Consider the following 14,533-nt stretch of genomic DNA (forward strand, 5'->3'; position numbering starts at 1 on the left):
CACCTTATACTCCTCAAGACTAAATGATAAATTACATCACATATACACCTTGCTTATACTCCTCTGGACTAAATGATAAATCACATCACATATAAAGACACCGTATACTCCTCTGGACTAAATTATGGAACACATCACATAAAGGCACCTTATACTCCTCGAGACTAAATGATAAATTGCATCACATATAAAGGCACCGTATACTCCTCTGGACTACATTATAAAACACATCACATATAAAGGCACCATATACTCCTTGAGACTAAATTATAAATTACATCACATATAAAGACACCTTATACTCCTCTGGACTAAATGATAAGATGCATCACATATAAAGACACCTCTCAATACTAAATGATAAATTACATCACATATAAAGACACCTCTCCTCGAGACTAAATTATAAATTACATCACATAGAAAGTAGGGGTGGGACGATACATCGATCCAGATCGATACATCGATGTAATTATCAACGATCGAATCGGATCGATGTGATGTAATAAGATCGATTCATATCGATACTCTTATTTTGAAAATCCTGTGGCGAGTCTCATAACTGATTGTGTTAAATGGGCATATGATATCATCTCATATCGATCGCAGGCACCTGAATCTAATCGTATCGTATTGTATCGTGAGAGACTTTGTGATATCGGCAAATATCGTATTGTTGTCCAAAGAATCGATATCGTATCGTATCATGATGAAACTGGTGATTCCCACCCCTAATAGAAAGACACCTTATACTCATCAATACTAAATGATAGAAGACATCACATATAAAGACACCTTATATTCCTCAAGACTAAATGATAGAACACATCACATAAAGACACCTTATACTCCTCAAAACTAAATGATAGACTGCATCACATATAAAGACACCTTATACTCCTCTGGACTTACTTCTGAGGTGTGTACAGCATGTGACTAAAACTATGTCTATCTGTTTTCTTTGCAGATTTGCAATCGCCACCGCTGAGGAGTTGGCAGCCAATAACGATGACTGTGCAATCTGCTGGGATTCCATGCTGACGGCACGCAAACTACCATGTGGTCATCTCTTCCACAAGTACGTTTTCAGTAGTGATCAACCCCCTTAGGCCCTTACCATACCATGCTATGCCATGCATGTATGGATGGAGGTTTTACTAGCATGCTAGCCTTTGGCAAGTATTATTCTTCTTAGCTATGTGCAAATTGTTCTCACTTGCCAAGATTTAACTAAAGGGGATTTTATACTTTAATGTTTGTGGAAAAAGCAAACAAAGGTTTTGTGGGGTGGAACCCTTTGTTAGTCTTCCTTATGGTGAACATAACAGCCAGTACTTGGAGATTTTGAGTCTTGATTTTTATTTTGAGTGTTTTTATTTATTTAAATTGTTTATTTAATTTAAACTCTTAACTCATCAGCACCAGACTGTCGGGTTATCTCGCCAGCGGTTGAGCGCCATACCCGAGATTTCTCTGGTTTTGATCCTTTGATCTTTTTCCTCTGATCCCCGTTCTAAACCATCATCCGAATCATTCTATGTGTCCCTGGCTCATTTGCCTACGTTGGAATTGCAATGCTGATCGAATCTCACCAGGTGGCACTACCTTTGGAACTCAGAAAGAAATGGATCAGGAGAGGCAATGAATGAACCGGACTATCAAGACTCGCTCTGAGGGGGAGGAGCTCTTCCAAAGCAATCGCTAGCAGATCTGCTTGCCTCAAAACCTATAGTGTCCCGTAAACACGTGTAATTACATATAAACGAGTAATCGCGATCACCAATGGGATCATTGGAATTATTTTTTTTGGATTACCTTCTGGCTAAGGTAAGGACCCCCTATGTATTTTACCGAACCTGAAACATGTTTATGTAACGATCACAGTGTCTTACTTTACCGGACATAAACCAAACGTTTTGTAACGATCGCATGTTCGGGGTAAGACTTGGAAGAGCGTTGTTTATTCAATAAACAGAACCTCATAATCAGATGTTATCAAATTGTATCGTCCTTGCTATCGTCCTTCTGCTATTCAGTCCAATGGTGGTCAGGCCTGGTCGTTAGCCAAGACCATCCTCGTGGTAACCGAAGCTAATAATGATGTGGCATCCTTCCCCCCCCCCCCTCTCCGTGATGAGAGGAGAGAGTCTCTAGTCAGATTGTAGTCTGCCCTTAGCCGCTCTTGGTCTGGCTTACACCCGGAACCACTGTCCGCTTTATAGGATCTTCGTCATAGCAACGATAGCCCGCCCCTCTTCTGGTTGTCATGCGGCGCTGTCATGACAACTGCTAATAACCTTTCACACATTTCAAAACGTTTCATTACTGTTTCATTAAGATGAACCTCTCTCCGCCCTGCTCTCTGGGCCCACACTCGCTCTTATCAATGTGTTCTGGATCGGAATTCAAAACATTCTCTCGCTGGCAGTGTGCTGCTATTCAGTGACTCCTGCTCGCTCTGAACCACCTCCTGCTCATTTCGACCTCTCTGACCCGGCCCCTTTTAGCTGTGGTCATCTCCCCCAATCTATACATCACCTACATTGAAAAACACCCCCAGAACACCCGTTTTCTCTCAACATGGTATATACCTTTTTGATTTGGGGTTTCAGGGGATCAACCAGAACGGTTTGGGCTTATTGCATATAATGCGTTTTATCTCGCGATCTATGGAAAAAGACTGGATTATCTTGGAAATGGACGATGTTTAGCGTGTAATAAACTACAAACTACAGTGTGTAGAAACAAACTCTTTTTTACATGTTGGACTAGAAATAGTGTGTCAAATGAGCCATACTATTGTCTCCATAGCTATAAGTAAGGGATAATGTATAGCTACGAGGTCATTGTCGCAAAATAATTGACCGACACAGAGTTTAGAATACAGAGGCGCCTCGCCGAGGTGTTTTAAAACGTCAGTGAAGGTCAATTATTTTGCGACAATGACCGAGTATAGGCTATACATTATTCCGCTTATTACATGCCTAACTTACTAACAATATACCTAATTCATTTTACACCATCGACAAGACGAGATCAAATGCAGACGCAGTTGTTCTGTGGCTCTGTCAGCCCAAATAAAGTGATTATTATTATCGCTGGCAGCCGGCAGGTGTGTCTGATTGCACTGAAACAGTGTGTGTCAGTGGGCTTGATTGCTCCAGCTGCGAAAAACAATAATCACCGGTGGTTATCGAAAAATAATTCACCGCTGTCAGGGGCTATTGACCAATCACAATCAAGCATTTCGTCGAATGTTAAAACGCCATGTAATAATATAGAATATACAATAGCTCCGCAAAGATAGTGAAATATCTCTAAAATGTTCATGAAAAGCTGGCGCTAGACAGTGAAGGATGGGGGAAGCTTATGGCGCTCAATGTGTTGAGCCCTATTTTCTGAAAATCCGACTAAAAATACATACCTAAGTAAATGGAAGATTGCTCCACTTCTACAAGGTCAATTTGCATGTTATTGGTATCTAGGGACATCTATGGATCTCAGGGAATGTATTTCCAGTGTCCCCAAAATATTGTGTCTGTTACTAGGCTTGAGTAAATTGTGATGAACCAAAGGAGAATAAATAATTTTTATTTATAATATATATATTTTTGTAATCTTTGATGGTGAATAACACCATGCAAAAAATTACCAGACATGAAAAATTGCCACTGAGCTCATTCAGCACCTTCTTGAGATCACGTGTACAAAAATAATTATAATATTTCTTAAATTTTTTGCATTCGGGGGGTAGTCGACTATCGGCACATTTTGGCCAATCAAAGTCGACTATACAAATCCTTAGTCGGTTCAAACCTTTGTAACTCTACAATAGCACTCTGATTCTTCCTGTTGTGGAAGAAAAGTCAGTGGGTCTCATTCCTGAAAATTTTTCAAAGATATATTCTGGAAGACTTATCTTGGAACCACTGAGACATAATCAATGACAAGTTCACTCTGAGTCCTGAACGTGCTGGTAATATGTCTTAAGTGGCTGAAAAGGTTGCACAAATTATATGATCTGATATCTGCTTGGAGAATGGCATTCTGTCTTAAACTCGAAAGCGCGTTCCCGTTCAGGCCATTTGCATACAAAACACCGCCTCCAGAGCTCCTTATAAGGCAACTAGTGACGCAGCTGTGTGCAAATGGAATGGCGGAAGTGCTTTGCGAGTCTTGCGAGCCCCGTGATTACGAAACCTAGCGTCAGTCAGTGCCAATCAGAGAGCGTCTCCGAGAAATGCGGCTATGTTTCGTAATCACGCTTGCGTGCCATCAAAACTAGATTAGATTAATGTATTGGCATCATATACAGCTCGCGGTACACCTGCTGCAGCACGCACACACACACACACACGCACGCGCGCGCAGTACTGTATATGAATGAATGAATGAAATATAATATATATAGCCTACGGCGGGCGTAATGAATGAACGCAGTATGGCTTATTATTCCATAATTAAGCCTATAGGCTACTGTTCATTCGTAGGCGCACACAAGACTTGTTATGGAATATTAATGCAGTCTATTTCCACCGATTAGCTTTAGTTCTTATTTATTTATCCACTGTCATTTCAGTGTTGGTGTATAGGCTATATAGTGTATTTCAATATAAGTTTAATTGATTAATGATATATTCGAAGGAATGCAGGTGTATAGCTATATCAACCCCCTCCAATGTACAGTAAATGACCAAGTATGGTTTTGTCAATATTCCAATGTACAGTTTTGCTTGTACAGTGTAAGTCTATCCCCCATCCACCCCTCCTACCCAACCTCCTCCAACAGTTTCTACGTCAAATGTACTCTCTTTTCTGGACTCTTTTTGTATCACAAACAGTACTGTATTTGCAAATCTGGTATGTCATAAATGTATAGATGTAGCAGTACTGTCTATCTGTGTCGTGTGTGTCATATATGTTACGATGAATTGAAAATGGGGGACCCTGATGTAAACGAGACGAAATTCTTTCTCTGGTCTGCATCCCCTTATGTAATTGAGCTGTACTGTTCTGTACCCATTCTGCAATCTGTTAATAAAGTTTTCAATCAATCAAACAAAGGTCTGTCCCATTGTATACCAATCAATGGGATACATTGCATGTTGACCTGCATTCTTTCAAATGTATATAATTAATCATTAAAACAGATGTGTAACAAATAAGAAATACAAATTCCACAGAAGGCATTAAATAATTATTATTTTCAATCATTTCACAATAATTGTGTTTGAATATCTGAGTAATTAAAGTAATTATACATTTGTCCAAAATAGCTGGTTCAGATATGGTTAAGCAGCTGCCCTGTGATCAGATGAATCCATATTATTTATTTTTCCGACATCAAATGCGTAATTTCTTATCGTACAAATATTGTCATATTTATTTTAATTATGATTAAGTAATTAATTCCAAGGAGGCCTGTAGCGTTGACGTGAAGGAATCACTATGAGAACACAGTCTGTCAAGTTATAATGACATTTTAAATTTGTCAATCAATCATGAGATTTGATCGTGGCTGAGAGCAGATTTAAGAGTGCTCCTCAGTGCTCTCAGCACTCTTAAATCTGCTCTCAGCCACGATCAAATCTGATCTCAGGAAAATTTGGGGACTCCCACTCCCAGCCCTAATATCTCTTAAATGGGCCGAAATCTGGCTAAGACGAAATGTTTTTGTCTTAACTTCGTTCGGGAATGAGACCCAGTGTTTCCTTTCAAAAGAGGCCAGACTTGTGCATCTGTTACAAATGGTTCCCGAATAGCATCCAATTTACCCAGGGAACATCTTGGTATTAGTAGTGCAAATGTCAGTGTTTTGAATTATGCAGAAGTTTAAGTAGAAGACACACTTATCTGCTACATATAAGGTACACCATTTATGATCTCCATCCATAATGCGTTTCACACGTCCCAGTTCAGCCATCTAAATGCTCCCGACCTCTTAATAATCTGACAATAATTCATAGAGATATGTTGTACTGAAGATGCTGTATCGTATTGAAGTTGTATTGAAATTTCAATAGTTAACGTATTTATGTGTGTATGATTGTGTTCTATGTTTTCCCCCAGCTCCTGCCTGCGCTCCTGGCTAGAGCAGGACACCTCGTGCCCGACCTGTCGGATGTCCCTGAACATTAATGGGGATGGGGCCCAGGCAGGGGGGGGCCAGCAGCAGGGGGGCCCCAGGCAGGACAACATGGGCCCCGGGGGCCCTGCTGCAGACGCCAGACCCCATATCAATCAACACAACCACTTCTTCCACTTTGATGGTGAGTCAGGCTGGGGCACAATGTGTTCAGAATGGATATCTTTTAGATACTTGTATAAACAAGCACCAAGTATAGTCCCACGATGCAAAAGGCACTACCCCTCTGCCTGCCGCCATGGCCAGAGGGAACCCACCATCCATCTGCCGCCCATGAGTTAGACCGACTAGGGATGGGCGTGAGTAATCGAGTACTTGCCATTTCAACTGAACTCAAGTGGTTTTTGATGGAAAATCTAAAAGTGTTTTGGTTACCAAGTACGTTCACTAAATGCGCTTGTTTCTGCCACTGAAACAAATCTTTTTCGCTCTGAAATCCTGCAAGGTGTGAGTTGTTGCAAGAAGACAGTGGAAGCCTGGGAAAGTTACCGGGAAAAGTTTGTTACATTGGAATACAGCTAGCTAGAACAGATACAAACAGCTAGCTAAAACAGCTAGCTAAAACGGATAAAAACAGCTAGCTAAAACAAATAAAAACTTTGTTTTTGTGCATTTCCAAATTGTGCCAACAACATGTTGCCCACTTTGCGTACCATTCATAGACTATTGATACAGACAATACTCGTGCCCGTCCCTAAGACCAACCCGCGGCCTGCCTGCCTGAATTTGCGACTATTTAGAAAAAGGTTTTATTGAGTTGTGTACTTGCATTATCCCAAATATTTCCAACAATGTTCAAACCCTGAGAAATCTGTACGTTCAACCAAGAACACAGAGCATATCCTGTGGTTTTCTTCTTCTTTTACTTTACAGCAGACTACACACCGTGTCCTGTGGTCAATCAATATATTGATTGATTGATTGATTGATTCGTTCATAGTTATCTGAAGGGTTCAGAGGAACACTTTATTTGAACCCTTGAGAGGGTTAACTTAATGACATACATGACCCTCAATTTGTTTACATTTAGAATCTGTAATCCTGTCAAACAGTGATCTTTAGGCAAAAGAGCCCTGCTTGGTATTGTGCTTAGTTTAAATTATTTGGGGGTAACTTTGAGTTTAGTAACCAGACCTCTTTTGGCAGAAGCTAAGGTGTGGCCAGCAGTAGCAACCCCTCCCCTATACTCGCCAAACTCCAACCCACACATCAGAACAAAGGGTTAAAAAAACATGGAGAAAAATGATCAAGTCCTTGATAATGAAATATGCCAACACAATGAAGCTCTTTAGAGTCTTACTATTCCAAATAAAGGTGTCTGAGCTTAATTTCTGACAAGTAGGTCATGTGCTCGACAATGAAACATGTATTTCTCTCGCAGGCTCCCGCATTGCCAGCTGGCTGCCCAGTTTCTCAGTGGAAGTGATGCACACAACTAACATCCTAGGCATCGTTCAGGCCAATAACTCTCAACTCAACGCCATGGTGAGTTCACGTCTGACTCTGCAGTCTGAAGGCCTTGCTGGTTGGGAGGGTGATGACGCACAGCAGGTAGCCGACATGATACTTCTAAAATCTTACTGGGAGTGTGATGTTTAATGCAAAGTAATTCCGTTGATAATTTATGTTAATTTATCCTTTGATTGACTTTGATTTGTTATGGATGGTGGTGTAGCTCCCCTGTGCTCATGATAACACTGTCTGAAAGTAGCTGTGTGTGAAAAGCTTAACTTGTCTTTTGATCTGCATTTGGCCAGAAACTCTTAACAACAATTGAAATCGGCCCATGTGGATAGAGGGGAAAATCTGTTGACCTCCAAAAACATATACGTCTATCTGATTCCCTACAAATACTCATAAAACATATATAAAACTACCTACCTCAACCTATAGTCTACCCATATAACACTGTTTGATAGCCATGTACAATAGCACTGTAAATACTGTATATATATATGTATCTATATCTGCATATATTCCTGCATATATTCCTGTCTATCTATACCTTGCACTCTGGTTAGATGCCAACTTGTTTTTATTGTACTGTTACTACTGTACTTGTATGATGACAATACATTCATGCACGATTATAAGTATTTGCATACAGAACCACCCCTAATTAACCATATAGGGTAATTAAACACCCCCATGGGAACATGCCTGTTTGTGGAATGTGGAATAATGGCTAAGCAAACTAAAAAGAGAAACTTCACTGAGAGCGAGATTGATCACGGAGATCATCTAACCAACTAATTGAAAGTAGAAATTATTTTGTTGTGAACAATCTTATTTGGAAACATGACACACTACATACATAATAGTAGTTTTCGTATGAATCGTATGATTTAAAATATTTAAATATTTAAAATATAAATAAATCCAATTAAGTTGTCAATTTCACAGACAACTCTGCTGAGTTGCCCATTCTCGTGGACACCCAGGAGGAGGGAGCCAAGGGTGTTGACTGACTGACACAGTCTTCCAGAACCAGCACATTGACAGAAATGTCAATCCGGCATTTGCACTGTAATGATTGAAATTAACGAGTCACTGAAGCAAATTGCTGCCTGTGCAACCCAATGGAGAATAAAAACTCGTAACCACTATTTTGCGCTTGCGTTTGAGACTTTGAGTCATTGCGATAATGCAAAATAAACGCCCTTTTTCGTTTCGATTTCTTTAAGTTAGATTAAGATCTTGCAAGGGTAGACTTACTTAAAACTGCTGTATGATCCTCTTGACTGAATTGCTGCAGCGTTTGGAGGTGGGTGTTCTGCGTCTGGCCCATGCCAAACGAGCAGGCTAACTGTGCGCTCTACAATGGCTCTTGTGTGCAGGGTTATAATTGCACTCCTGTTGGGTCGTTGGGTTGCTCATTAACCATGGCTTCAGTGGATAACCCGATCACCTGCATTTAAGTGATATTTTAATTACAGATACAAAATATAAAATTAGGCCTGAATGGGTAACGCTCACCAATAAGCCATCCGTCTTCAACAGTGTCTCCATGGAGACGAACTCCCACAGTACTGCACAATGAACGAGTCATGTGTTCCTTCCGGCCACCGGCAACGAAACGTATCAGCCAAATACGCATTGCAGATTATGTGTAGCCTACATTGACCGAGTAGAATCCCTTTCTATTCACATAACTGAATTTGTTGATTGATGGAGCTTTGACAGCTATATGGGTACAGTCTATTGCTCCGATGATGTTGGGAAACCCGGCGATGGCGGGAAATTCTCTCTTGACCCCGGCCTGCTGTTATTATTGATATGGGTATTGTATGTAGTTGGGGGTTGGGGAAATTATGACACCCCACACTGCGGGCATAATCCTGCTCGTGGAGGGTTGGGAAATGCCAGAGCGATCTCCCAGAAGAATCCAAGGGTGGAGAGGACTTGAATGTGCACGGAGATGGCATTTGTGCGTGTTGTTTCATGCTCCAATTTGGGTCCGGAATTGCGGTACAAATCAAGGAGAATGTGTCTCGGGTAGCGGAATCTACTTATGAGCCACTCCATGCTCTCTGAAAATACTGTATATCTGCCCAATCTCTGAAAACACGCTCCCCGCGGAGCACACCGTGTGACAACTCCGATAACGCAAGATTACAATCTCAATCACATGTTCATATTGATAAATCTTTGCTTAGAAATTATCGTACGCATGGTTTACGCACATTTCTGTGTGTACGCAGCATTGATAAATGAGGGCCCTGGTTCTATACAAATATTCATAAAATGGATGATGACTATGTATAAGATTGTGTCCCCCTCCACTTCCTCCTTCTCCCGCTGCACCATCAACTCTAACTCCTTTTTGTCTTCCTTCTCTTTACCCTTCTGCTCCTTCACCACCACCACCTTCACCCTCCCGTCCCGTTTCACCACCACATCCTTCTCCACCTCCTCGTCATCAGGCCCACCAGATCCAGGAGATGTTCCCCCAGGTGCCCTACCACCTGGTGCTGCAGGACCTCCAGCTGACGCGCTCCGTGGAGGTCACCACCGACAACATCCTGGAAGGACGCATCCAGGTGCCTTTCCCTGTACAGGTCAGACAGTCCAACAGAGAGAAAGAAACCCCAGAACACTTGAATTCCTCCGTATGCTAAGATGTAAATAAAGGCTGACCAAATAATACGGCACTGCTACATGTATGTTACTTGGATGAGAAAGATCACAGCAATATCCAAACACAGTCAAGAGTGTTTGCTGCCTAAATACACACTGCAAGCTAAAGGTGCTTCTTCTGCACATTATCTAACGATGCATATAGTGTCTACTGTATGGCCCCAGCCATTATAGAGCTGCCTTGGTCACAATGCTGCCACCAAGAGCTAAACCTGCACAGTGTACTGTTAACAAACTGTTAACTGTTAACATAGTATTAGTAAGTATTCAAATTGATCAATAAGACAGACGGATCATGAAAGCCCAAACGTTAGCCCACACACACACTTTAAAATGAGCCTTAAGTGGAGTGCAATTTCAGAGAAATGAGCCAGTGAGCTGAGCGTCACTTTCCAAGCCCAGCTCCGCTTGCTTTTCCACATATATTCCATATTCCATATATATATATATATTTCCCAGCCTCTGATTGGCAGGTGGTTTTGCACAATGTGCACCTTTCAACGTGGAATGTGATGGTGGTGTTCGTTAGAAAGCCGTCCGGCTACAAGCGACTAGCTTAGCACAAATTAATGGAATGGACCAGCTAGCCTAGCTGTTGTGCCAAAAACACCTGTCCCGGAGTTTTAACACTTTGAGTGCCGGGACCCGTCTTTAGACGTCTTTCCTGGCCATGCTAAAGTTGCCGGGGGACGCTGTACAGCGTCCTTATATCAATATTTCAAAAATCTGCGATCGGATTCATAATGTCCCTCCGCTGGCCTGAGATCCACCAGCAGGACCCACTGAGCTCTCTGGCGGTTCAGGAGCGCCATCTGGTGGCCGATCGGCGCAACCGCTTAACAGGAAGCGCAGTAGAGGTTTTGCTGGTCGGCCATATTACTTCCGGGCACTCGGTATAGGTTCCGGCACTCTAGCTCGTCACACTACATAGCGATCGATTGCCAATAACTCGATAAACAACATGATTTGGACGTATATACCATTATACAAGCTGGAGATGGACCGGGTAATAATATATCCCATAATGATCAAATTTCTACTCGACGATGATCGCCCAACGGCGCGCGGAGACTGGGGTGAGTTTCAGCGTGTAACGTTACCGTCTTCGATAATAACTGATATTATCAACATTTGACCCACATTAGATGATTGGTATAACGCTGCCCACGGAATTATAAACGCCCCCTCGCCCATCCGGTCAACATCAGATGACGTGTAGTAACTTCTAGAAGTACGTCTAGTTGGAATTTTTTATATCGCGCTGATTGCCATCAAACTGTATTTCATCATCAATATAATGCATTTGGGTCTATATATCACGTTCTGGAGAAAGCTGCAGAAAGAGATGAAAACATACTTATACATTAGACCATACTTTACTATGAATATGTGTGAATGAAAAAGTTTAACGTTGCTACACAATGAACAATACATATAGGACTTTGAATGGGCCCTAATAATGGCAATGTAGCAATAGAATTTAAAAAGTTATAGCCCTGCAAAGAAGGGGACTTTCTCCATAGACAAATAGCGCTGGCAATCTATGGTATATCATTAATTTAACCTTAGGCAACCAAAGTGTTAAGCTAGTGGTCCATGTTCCAATGTGACATGAAGTGACCGAAAGTCAACAAACAACAACATGCTTCTTTACACCGCCATGTGTGTGTTTTCTCCTTCAGGCAGTGGAGCGTGCCTCTCTACAGGTCAACCCATCCCCTGAGGAGCAGGGGCCCGGCGGTGCGTCGGAGGCGGCTCCTAGCGAGCCAGACAATCTAGAGGTCCGAGGCAGCCGTTTCTCCAAGTCGGCCGAGGAGAGGCAGAAGATGCTGAAGCAGAGAAAAGACGAGCTGCTTCAGCAAGCACGCAGGTCCGTACCTCCGCCACCAACCGGCTTGTGCATCTACTGTCACGTAGGCAGCAGGAGTACTAGTATTATACACTGTACCTTCAAAATAAAGGTTATTTTGGTTTTGCATGGGAAAGGTAGATCTTTATTAGCGTCTGTGTTGATTTTAAAGTTGCATCAGGGTAGTGCCCTTGAAAGAGCTTCACCCCCTCCCCCCACAGGGTGTCCTCAGTCCCTAGATCAAAGTAGGACTCTGTGCTAGAAAGGCCTCCTTCACAAGCCTACAAGGGATGCTGAATGAATCCATTGTCCAGAATGGTGCTATAACATGGCCAGGAGCAGGGACATCACATGTGCAGGAATATACAGGCAGCTCCCATAGACGAGAGGTTCTGGGATGGGAGTTCTTCGGCTTGTGCTTCTCCCATATTTTCTCAGGTTCCTATGAGATGGTGCATGATGGAGACAGGAAGTAACTAAGTAACTATCTCATGTACTGTGTCATGCACCACGTCCCAATGGGTGGTTAAAGGTGAGGTAGGCAAAAGAAAATGAGAGCTTGTCCAGCAGAAATAGAGCAAGCTCTGTATCACCTTTTAAAGCCCAGCGCTTGCCACAGGCCTGAATCTTAACAACAAATCCAACAAATGGTGTTCCTGGGGTCACATTGGAAAACTTAACACCACCACCGTGCTCCTCATCGAAAAGTCTGTAGAAGGCTGCCTGCTAATCAGAGGCCAGGAAATGTTTTTTTTTTTTATCACATTTTTTTATTATTAATCACATGAAACAAGACAACACATTAACCACAATCACAATACACAGAACTTCACAGGAAAATAACAAAAACAATAATAATACAGAATAACAATTTATAAATTATAAAGACAAAAGAAAAGAAAATAGAGTTCAACCTTTTTAAATTTTTTATTTCAAAATTTCAAGGTTTCAAGGGGGGCTATCTAATAAATGACCAAATAGTGAAGAAATAGCTAAATAGCTGCCCCCCAATAAATCCCCAGTTAAATTCAGGACATAACAAAAGACAAGACAGACAAGACATTTCCTCCTCCCCCTCCCATGAGACCGCCGGACTCCCCCGAACAAGCACCCCAACCCCGCTCAGCCGCACACGGCGGTCCTGACCTTCTCAGCTGCTGCGAACCACAGGTCAATCCCAGCCTGCCCTACCCCAATCATCCGCACCGTGGATATCTCAAGATAAATCACATCCAACAGTGTTAGGGACCAGTTAATCACTGTGAGCTTCTCCGGCTCCTTCCATCTCATTGCTATTAGCTTCTTCGCTGCTGTGACGCCCGCTAGGACAACCCTTTTCAGTTGTACGGACGCGGGTAGTGTTGTTATATCGTTCAGGAGTAGCGTAACAGCTGTGAATGGGATAGTTAAGCCACACAGATCTGAAAGTTTGTCCGCTATTGACCTCCAGAAGCGGGCCACTGGTGGGCAATCCCAATACATATGCATATAAGTGCCAGTGGCCTTTTGAGAGCACAAAGTGCACCGAGAGTCGGTTATCAGTCCCATAGCAAATAGCTTCCTAGGTGTAAGATAGGTCCTATGAATATAATTAAAATTAATTTGCTGGTGATTGGGGTTGCGGGAAGATAATGCCACATTTGCCCAAACATCATCCCAGTCAAACTCGGGGTCCAACTCCGGGATATCCACACGCCAGATTGTATCCAATGATACATTTTTATACGTGGATTGAATTAAGAGCGTATAAAAGTCTGAGACAAACCCTCTGGAGGTCGTCCTGTCCACTATGAGCCTGAGGAAGGGGTGTGGGTGCAAAGCTTGAGCCCACGGCACGCCATGCGCCCTCAGCGCTGACCTTAGTTGAAGGTAAAGAAAGAAGGACTCGCCGGGAAGATCATAAAATTCTCTTAAGTCCTGAAACGCACGGAGGCCGTTCTTATCATAAATATCCTCCAGAGTATGAACTCCCCTCCTTTGCCATTGAGGAATATTAACCGGCTTGTGCCCAACAAGTAATTGCTGGTTATTAAAAATTGGCGAGTCCAGGTGCCATGGGCATTTAACCCCACACGACCTCTGTACATTACGCCACGTTTGGATCACGTGAGTTATGATCGGTCCATACCTCCGCCGGCATTTCGAAATAGAGACAGTGGAGTACACCACATCCTGCAATCTCAGCGGTGAGACCGCCGCCGCTTCTAAGGAGCGCCAAGATACAGCATCTACAGGGTCTAGCCAGCACATCAGAGGTCTCAGTGAGAAGGACCAGAAATAAAGCTTAAAATCAGGGATTGCGAGGCCCCCATCTTGTTTCCTACGTTGAGTAGTAGCTCTTTTGATTCTCGGGCGTTTGTTATTCCAGATAAACTTAGATACCATCGATTGTACCTTGCGCC

General features: G+C 42.5%; 1 protein-coding gene across 2 annotated transcripts in view; it reads left to right on the forward strand.

The window, feature by feature from the left end:
* Nucleotides 1-14,533, forward strand: part of LOC311247327 (E3 ubiquitin-protein ligase AMFR-like) — a 99,924-nt gene that overhangs the window by 70,142 nt on the left and 15,249 nt on the right. The window contains exons 9-13 of one of the 2 annotated variants that reach the window (XM_084337688.1): nt 968-1,078; nt 6,070-6,269; nt 7,527-7,696; nt 10,069-10,203; nt 11,965-12,152. In XM_084337688.1, the coding sequence (XP_084193814.1) occupies nt 968-1,078; nt 6,070-6,269; nt 7,527-7,696; nt 10,069-10,203; nt 11,965-12,152 (804 nt within the window). The remainder of the gene's footprint in view (nt 1-967; nt 1,079-6,069; nt 6,270-7,526; nt 7,697-10,068; nt 10,204-11,964; nt 12,153-14,533) is intronic. The other variant, XM_084337689.1, reaches the window with a different exon arrangement.

Source organism: Notolepis coatsorum (genome assembly GCF_963971535.1).
Source record: "Notolepis coatsorum genome assembly, chromosome: 20".
Classification (NCBI taxonomy): domain Eukaryota; kingdom Metazoa; phylum Chordata; class Actinopteri; order Aulopiformes; family Paralepididae; genus Notolepis; species Notolepis coatsorum.